Here is a 9583-nt window from a genome sequence, read left to right as displayed (position 1 = left end):
ATCGCCCTGAACGCCTGCATTGCTGAAAAATGTCATAAGCTCTCATATATATATGAGAAATTATGAGCACTGTGAGAAAAGGAATGAGCACTCTGAGCACGGCTATGGGCGCTGTGAGCAGCGTTACGAGCACTGTGAGCAAGCCAATGAGCAAGAGGAAAAGGGGAGCGTGGGGGTAAGTGCACAGCAGTGAGCATTACGAGCAGTTATGAGCAAACGGATGAGCGCTGTGAGATGTGCAATGAGCGGAACGTGAAATCACATTGACCGTGTGAGCTGCGTGAGCAGGGTGAAAATGAATCATCCCAGGTAACACATGGTTCGCCAGTGTACGTCTAAAAATGGGCTAACTTGAGACTTTACGTATACGGATAAATTTAGACGGCTAGAAGCCGTCCATAACGCTATACATTATTTAGACGTCTAAAAAGGGTGGTCCAAGGTAAAGATAAATGGTAGCGAAGCTTACATTGGCCGTGGTGGCCAATGTAAGCGGGCGGTCATGATAAAGACTGTCAGCGCATTCCATCCGTTGCGGGGCAAACTACAAATTCAGTCATAATGACGTCACCTTGTACGTCACCATTACGTATAGCGCGGGCCGTGCGCTCGCGCTGCGCGTTCCTTCCGTCGCGATGTCGAGCCGCGAAATATCACAATTTCTGTTGAAAGCAAATCCAAGAGGAAAAACACATAAACAATTTGTAAACACGGAAGAATGAACACTAGCGACATGCGTGGCAACAAAGGACACAGGAGACCAGGTGGGGGCTCTCTTTCTTTTATCACAGGTAAATTCGCGATGCTGTTGTAAAGAGTATAAATATCCACATGAGACAATTGATGTCCTGAGGCTGGAACACAGTGACTTTTCAGTGATTTCCATCTTTCATCATAAATACCCACGACAGAATAATGTGCAAAATAACCAGTATGACAGTCCATGTACTGAATAAGCACGAAAGGATAATGTACAAATTCCAGCAAACACAGGTGGGGCCCAGGACCTTAATGTCCAATGCATACTACTATAGCTGTCCTCATGCACATCTGGAACTTTCCACATATCTCTCGTACAAAGAAGGTGGAAGTGAACATATTTGAACTTGAGAGAACTGATGTTCTGAGTCTGGAACAGTTCCGCTGGGTTCGAGTCCTACAGCTGGCTAACGTTTTCAGTGACTTCCATCTTTCATCACATTTGCACCTGAAGATCATATTATATGATATTTGCATACTGTGTGGTTTTATGTCTGCCCACAGTTTATTGTAACGAATGCTATGGGGGTATTAGAAGGCACAAGTCTATTAGCTCAGTTTGGAAGTCTGTGATACTTTATCTTGCAATACAGCCACAATAATATCAGCTTCCAGCAATGACAACCTTGTTCAGTGTGTACACACCCTGCTGATGAATACGTCTACTTTGATTACAACACAATTTTTGTATTAAAGGCATGTCACAGCATCGACAATGTTCTGTGCTTCTGCTATTTTGTGCACATTTTGCCATGTGGCGTAAATTTTCAAGCTGCACGAAGTGCTTAGCTCTGCACATTACTGCACCTACATACTGGCAGCTGTGCACACAACTACTGAACACAGTGCAGGATTCAAAATAAATTACGTGCTAGGGATCTATGTACACTGGTATACACTTAATACGTATCAAGGAATAGGCAAACTGCTGAAGATTCAAAATAGAAAATGTATGCCAAATCGTATGCTACACAGGAATGAAAGAATTACAAGAGATCATGTGTAATCTAGGTTTCAACTGAAAACACTGGATAGACAACAGAACCATGCATATCCTTTCGCATGGACAGAAACCTTCTGGTTACATCACAACAACGTGCAGAGATTACAAACTTAGTCTCGCTCCTGCTGCAGTGCCTTCTGACGTAACGTACGACTTCGTACTTCCTCATTTCTTTGCCGTGCAAACCAGAACAGTCGTACCCTCAGAAAAAAGCGAAATACATCATCATACACCGATGAAGAACACAAACTCAATGTCATTGGCACAAGTGTGTCTAACACTTCACACAGCCTTGGACCTGACCTCTTGGGAGGTGAGGAATGTCTTGACGTTGGCTTTGAAGGCTTCCACACACGCACCCACAAACGTCGCAAAGGCAGGAAGAGGAACCGACACCTCCAAAGTCAGTACTGTCCACATTCTTGACATTCTAATAAAGCAATAGCTGGCTATTGTCCTGAAATGTGGCATCCCTCCGAGGAATGTCCCATGTTAGACTTGGTGGTTTGAAATTGAAAAGACGACGACGAAGAAGAAAACGGCTATGAACAGTCACAAAGTGCGCAGACAACGTACGGCAAACTGGTAGCTAAGAACATGGAGAGGGACAGGAACCGGAAGCGTACTCGGCTCTGTCTATAATCTTACGTATTACTGGCAGACCGCGCGAATTGCTATAATAAAAACATGCATATTGCATTAGTACACACATTGTTCGCGCCTCCGATTAAATTATTTTTGTTTACTTTCATAGTTTGCCCCTCAACAACCACGCTCGTATGTCTATCATGAAGGGCGCAGGGTTGCTAACACAGATTTCGTATTTTTTCCCTCCTTCGCTACCATTTATATGTACCTTGGGTGGTCTACGAGACATGGCCGAGATATTTCGCAGTAGATGTCTACCGTTATCCGTCTAAAAGCAGGTCACATGTCGACCACATTGAGACTTGCATCACAAATTTATGCAACCATTTTGACAGGAGCTATAACACAGCGTCGCCTCTGTGCTCTGCGAAAAATTATCAAAGTAGTTTGTTTTTGCTGCTGTCATGACAGAGCGACTACAAACCGTGTGTCTTGCAACGGTGAGGTTCCACGTGATTAAATTCAATTTTTATTTGCACTGACCCCATGAACAACCTAGTCTGAGTAATGTTAAAGATCGTTAGAAGCAGGCAAAAGTAAATACAACAGCACAAGAGTGCTGCAATGAGACGAAAATATAAGTGCGAAGTAGCCGTCGGCGCGAGTTTGGAAACGGCGTCGGCAGAGGGCGCCGCTAGCGGCGCAGCTTCAGGGCGCAGCCAGGCGCAACCGTCAGAGTTCAAACTTGTTCGCCCGCCTCTGGTCTGTTTTCAGCTCACGCTGGCTACAGAACTGTTTCGAAGTTTAGTAAGTGTATTTCTTGCCCAGCGTCGCGCGTATGTTATCTTGCAATCTTGAGGTCAACGAGACAGTTCCGGCATCCTGTCTGTAGTGAAGTACTGTAATCGGCGCAACTGAAAGAGGCGGTCTGGCAACAGGGCGTCTAAAAAAGAGGGAGAGGAGAAAAAGAACATGGCGGAGGCGGCCATGCTACAGAAACGTGCTACGAAGAAAATCCATGTAATCCGCGTAATTGTAATGCTTTATTGAGTTACTAAATAAACAGAAGGTAATGTCCAAAGAAGCCACCACAACTGGCGACGAGGATTTCACACCCAGGGCAAGAGAAGACAGCACAATGCAGTCATTTGTCACACCCATCGCTGTATTCGACCCACATGGTCTCATCCATTGCCCGAAGATGGGAGAAGTGGTTGAATCGCCTAGAAAGCTTCATTGTGCCGTCGAACATCAAAGACAAGAAACAGCAAAAAGCAATGCTACTGCACTTCGCGGGAGAGCAAGTTTTCGACATTTACGAGGCGCTTGGTGGCACCGCCGAAGACGACTTTGAGAAGACAAAGAAACTCCTCACAGATCACTTCAAGCCTAAGAAGAACATAGTCTTCGAGCAACATGTCTTTCGGCAAGCGGTACAACAGCAAGGAGAAACTACCTCTGAGTACTTCGTTCGACTCAAGAAGCTAGCATCAACCTGTGAGTTCGCGAACGAGGACCAAGCGTTGCTGGCGCAAATGATAGAAGGCATCACGTCCACTAAGTTGAGAAGACAAGCGCTAAGAGACCCCAGTATCACCCTAGAAAAATTATTGGGCAAAAGAACTTGGGCAAGCACACGAGCAAGCAGAACTGCAAGCCGACAAGATGGAAGGAACTCCAGAAAACACACAAAAAGTAAACGCGGTGAAAGGAAAGCACTACAAACTCAAAAAGAAACAACCCAGTGGCAACAAAAGTGGAAAAAAATGTTGGGGATGCGGAGGCACATGGCCCCACAAGGATGGAAAAACGTCTTGTCCAGCGTGGGAAGTAACATGTACAAACTGTCAGAAATTACATCACTTCGCGAAACACTGCCGAAACAACACTGGAAAGGGGAAGCCATCCGTGAAAACAATAACGTCAAAAGAACAAGAAGACAGCTCCGATGACAACTCGATATACAATGTAAGGACAGCGAACAAAACCTTACCAAAGGTCAGAGTCAACATTGTACCTGTGAGCACGCAAGCACTCATTGACACTGGCTCGTCGGTGAACCTTGTGGACGCCGAGACCTTCCAAAAGATCCAGTTAAAAAGCGACCTGGAACTTACTACAACCAGCACACAGTACTTTGCCTATGGGAGCCACGCCAACTTGCCCATCATAGGAAAATTCAAAACAGAGATTCACGTTGGAGACAAGAGACAGCCGGCAGAAGTGGCAGTGGTGAACAAAGTGGCTGAAAACATCATTGGTTATGAGACTGCAGATGTTTTAGGTATCATAAAAATAACCCTCAACATAAATGCAGAGCAGACACTAGACCCACAAGAAGAATTCCCTCAACTATTTCAAGGGATGGGAAAGCTCAAAGATCTGCAAGTTCATCTGCATGTAGACCCCTCGGTTACACCAGTTGCCCAACACAGAAGGATACCGCTTCACATTAGAAAAGCTGTGGAGGAGAAACTGAAAGAACTAGAAGACGGTGACATCATCGAGAAAGTGTCTGGGCCAACACCTTGGATGTCCCCCCTAGTAATTGTGCCTAAGCCAGGGAAGGAGGAGATAAGACTGTGTTTGGACATGCGTGAACCAAACAAGGCCATCAAACGTGAACGACATGTAATGCCCACAATAGATGACATCATCTGCACCGTGAGCGGAGCAAAGATGTTCTCCAAACTTGACTTGAGAGATGGGCATCACCAGCTGGAACTAGCAGAGGATTCCCGACACATAACCACATTTTCTGCCCACTGTGGAATATACCGTTACAAGCGGTTAAATTTTGGCATATCCTCTGCCGCTGAGGTTTTCCAAGAAGTGATCCGGCAAGTCATCAATGGTGTAGAGGGAGTTATAAACGCAAGTGACGATATTATTGTGTCAGGAAAGACAATAGAGGAACATAATCAACGACTCCATCTAGTGCTCCAGCGACTGTCAAAAGCAGGACTAGTGCTAAATGCCAAGAAATGTGTGTTCAGAAGGACCTCCCTGAAATTCTTTGGACTGCTCTTTACATCAGAAGGCATAAAACCAGATCCAGAAAAGGTGAAATCAATATGCAGACTTTCTCAGCCAAACGATGTGCGTGAGATCCGAAGCTTCTTGGGAATGGTAACATACTGTGCCCGATTCCTCCCAAGGTTAGCACAAGTAGTGGAGCCACTGCGACAACTCACCAAAAAAGGGGTGGAATTTGCGTGGACAGCAAGACACAGCGATGCTTTCAATGAAGCTAAAAAGCTGATGTCCGAAGAACGAAAGCTAGCCTACTTTGACCCCTCACACAAGACAGAGCTCACTGTGGATGCAGGACCGAAAGGAGTGGGAGCTATTTTGAGTCAAGTAACAAGAAAAAACAAATCTCGGGTGATTGCCTACCACAGTAGACCACTCTCTCCAGTCGAACAAAGATATTCACAAATAGAGAGAGAGCTTCTAGCCATCCTGTCAGCCATCACACACTTTCATCTGTATCTGTATGGTCCTCCGTTCTCAGTACAGACAGACCATAAACCACTTGTGAGTATCCTTCAAAACTCAAGGTGCATGGTATCAGCTAGAATGGAAAGAATGCTGCTGAAGCTACAACAATACACATTCCAAGTGCGACACATTGTAGGGTCAAGCAACCCTGCTGACTTCTTATCACGAAACGTGGTGGAAGACAATGAACTGAAAGAAACTGCAGTGGAGGAGTATGTCAACCACATAGCCCAGCAAGCATGTCCAAAAGCTCTAACTCTGGAACTGATAGAAGAAGCAACAAAGAACGATGCAATCCTGAGCAAACTGTCAGAAGTATTACAGACCAAACCTTGCAGTAACAGCTCATGGACACAAGAAATAAGTCCATTCAAGGCCATCGCAAATGAACTCTCAGTGACAGCGAAAGGAGCTATACTCCGAGGAAATCGACTGGTCATCCCTGAATCCCTGCAGAAAAAAGTAATTCAACTAGCCCATCGAGGACACATGGGGATTCGCAAAACAAAGCAGCTTCTCCGTGAGAAGGTGTGGTTTAAAGGAATCGATAGAGCAGTAGAAAATGCTGTGAAGACCTGCATACCCTGCCAAGCCGTCGTGCAAGAAAACATACGTACACCTATAATAATGACTAAACTGCCTGAAGGACCGTGGCAAAATCTTGCGTTAGATTTTGCAGGACCATTTCCCGATGGACAGTACCTGTTAGTGCTCGTCGATGAATACTCAAGATTTCCTGTAATACGGACTCTAAAGTCTTTGGACACTGACAGAGTAACCAAAGCTCTACGAGACATTTTTACGCTTTTCGGTATGCCTGTCAAGGTGAAAATAGATAACGGACCCCCCTTCTCAGGATACAAATTCAAATACTTCATGGCAGACTTGGGGATCCACCACCACTTAATTACTCCCTTGTGGCCGGAGGCAAATGGGGAAGTGGAGAGACTCATGCGTACCATAAACAAGACTGCCCGAGCAGCCAACACTGACGGAAGAGATTGGAAAATCGAACTCGAGCACTTCCTACTTAACTACCGTGCGACTACGCACTCAACGACGGGAAAGTCACCCGGTGAACTACACTTTGGAAGGAGGATGCGCACCTGCATTCCAGAAGTCAGAACACCAGTTTGCGATGCTGAAGTAAGACGGAAGGACGAAGAAATGAAACAAAAGTGCAAGACAGATGCAGAAAAGAGGAAAACAATTAGACCACTTGAATTACAAGAAGGGGACAAAGTGCTAGTCAAAGAAAAGAAGAAGAACAAACTATCGCCTGCTTACAACCCAAACCCGTAAACTGTGGAAAAGGTCGAAGGGACCAAAATAACCGTCCGCAGAAATGATCACAAAATAGTGAGGAATGCTTCATACCTCAAGAAACTGAAAGTGAGCATGCCAAAAGATAAGGACAGATTGACGTCGACGTATGAAGCAACACCCATGAATGGAAAGCTTGAGCCGTCAACAAAACAAGTGGGTTTCAGTATACCCATACTACCAACAGACCAGGAACCCATAGAGGAAGAAACGAGAGACTGTTGTAGTTCTGAGCCTCAACAGGAACAAGAACAACAAATGGACCGCGTCGATGTAAACGAAAGAAACCACCACTCCAAGGAACAAACAAGGAGTAGATACCCTAAAAGATCGACACGCGGCGTCAAGCCGTTCCGACTCGCAGATTTTGAAGTGGGGGAGGAATGTAGTGAAGTACTGTAATCGGCGCAACTGAAAGAAGCGGTCTGGCAACAGGGCGTCTAAAAAAGAGGGAGAGGAGAAAAAGAACATGGCGGAGGCGGCCATGCTACAGGAACGTGCTACGAAGAAAATCCATGTAATCCGCGTAATTGTAATGCTTTATTGAGTTACTAACTAAACAGAAGGTAATGTCCAAAGAAGTCACCACACTGTCCAGTGCAGTGAATGATTGCATTAAACGTAACAACGAGCTCTGTTGTAGCGTCCCTTTGTTGTCTGGACTTCAGCAGGGGTGAGTTTTCTTACTTTCTTGTCCTGCGCTTTCAAGGTTGTGCCTGCTTGTGTTCACAATCGCATGTGGTAGAGCTGTAGAGCACAGCTAGCTGAATGGCGTTTTCTTTCTCTGCAGAATGTGGTTGCGTATGAGTGACGAACAATATGGAGATGTGGGACAGCACCTGTGTGTGTGTGTGTTCAGATTCAATCGTTTGGATACGTTGTTGGCGCAAGCGCCTGTTGGTTTCATGTGTTTATTATTTTTATAATTGCTTTTAGAGTCATGGAAAGAAGGTGACGAATACAACGCCTGTCCTTTGAGCCATTTGTCGGCGCTTCAGCTCAGCTAGAGCTACGATCTCATTGTAGGTAGACAAAAACCATTACCTTTTCAGATCTGGCAGTGCTGTTGTTCAATATCCCCTTTTTTGTATATGCCCGCTAACCTGACGCTGTCTGCTCACAACATAGCTAAGGCACCATAGCTAAGATTGTTGCATTTGCTTTTAAAGCAGTGCGCACTTTGAGCAGTTCTTTCATTTGACAGCCGCACACATTATGTTGGTGCGTGTACCTCTTGGTTTCATGTCTTTATTATTTTTATAGGTGCTTGCAGACTCATGGATTGGACTTGACGAATACAACGCCTGTCCTGTGAGTCATTTATTGGCACATCAGCTTAGCTTCAGCTACAATCACATTTCAGGTAAACGAAAACCGGAAATATGTTCTAAATGACAAATTATACATTTTTCTCTTCCAGATCCATCTGGGCAGCAACGTTTTTGTGCCCTGTGAAAGATTCTCATGGATTATGGACACAATGTTCTGCAAAGATATGGCCAAGCCTCTCTGGGATGTGTCAGCGTTGGTGAACAGAAGTGTTACCCGCACAATGTGCCCCGATACGCCAAAGAACGTGCCACTGCGAAGCCTGGCCTCAGCCCTGATAAGCTCCATGCTATTTCAAGTAAGTGTGAGAACTCAACGAAACTCATTGTAGTAAGCACCAACTCATTGCAGAGCCTTGGACCCCGCAGCACTTTGTCTTCTTGGAAGGGAAAAGCTGAGCCGTTAGGCAGTGACAAATTTAAGCGGCTGCGCATTAATGAGGTTGTGCGGTAACCATGATTCGTCATCATAATGCTGTCACGATGACCCGGGAATCGTTGACTTTGTGCCAAATATGCATTTGTGACAGCCATCGCAGACAGTGCTAAAACTGGCAAACTGTGCCATTTTCTCTCTCTCTCCGCAGCACTTTGTCTTCTTGGAAGGGAAAAGCTGAGCCGTTAGGCAGTGACAAATTTAAGCGGCTGCGCATTAATGAGGTTGTGCGGTAACCATGATTCGTCATCATAATGCTGTCACGATGACCCGGGAATCGTTGACTTTGTGCCAAATATGCATTTGTGACAGCCATCGCAGACAGTGCTAAAACTGGCAAACTGTGCCATTTTCTCTCTCTCTCTCTCTCTCTGGCGTTTTCTCTCTTTCTGTCAGTGCAGAAAAACTAAAATTATGCAGGTGAATAGTCCCCTGGACGTGAAATCAGATGAAGGAGCTTTGTTGTCTCCCATTAAAGATACAGTGACCATGCAGAAATGACGTTTCATTGAAGCTTTGTCTAATAATAATTCGGGGTATACATCGCGAGACAACTACGATCATGAGTGATGCCACAGTGGTCAATCTGCGCATAAATTTTGCCCCTTGCATCTCATAAGTAGCCTGGACTGTTTTTGTATTTTT

The 9583-nt window shown here is 45.3% G+C and overlaps 1 protein-coding gene across 1 annotated transcript; it reads left to right on the top strand.

The window, feature by feature from the left end:
- Window positions 1-3528: 3528 nt before the first annotated feature.
- Window positions 3529-7153, top strand: LOC135384519 (uncharacterized protein K02A2.6-like). The gene is made up of 2 exons (XM_064613716.1): window positions 3529-3978; window positions 4349-7153. The coding sequence occupies exons 1-2, from the start codon at window positions 3529-3531 to the stop codon at window positions 7151-7153; spliced, it is 3255 nt and encodes a 1084-aa protein (XP_064469786.1).
- The last annotated feature ends 2430 nt before the right edge of the window (window positions 7154-9583 follow it).

Source organism: Ornithodoros turicata, chromosome 2 (assembly GCF_037126465.1).
Source record: "Ornithodoros turicata isolate Travis chromosome 2, ASM3712646v1, whole genome shotgun sequence".
In the NCBI taxonomy this organism is placed as follows: domain Eukaryota; kingdom Metazoa; phylum Arthropoda; class Arachnida; order Ixodida; family Argasidae; genus Ornithodoros; species Ornithodoros turicata.
This window is presented reverse-complemented; position numbering and strand designations above follow the sequence as displayed.

Bases quoted from the DNA above. Each gene is read 5' to 3' on its own strand.
- LOC135384519 (XM_064613716.1), top strand. From the start codon at position 3,529: ATGGTCTCATCCATTGCCCGAAGATGGGAGAAGTGGTTGAATCGCCTA. The intron at 3,979-4,348 runs GCAAGCACACGA...ACCTTACCAAAG, and splicing joins TATTGGGCAAAAGAACTTGG to GTCAGAGTCAACATTGTACC.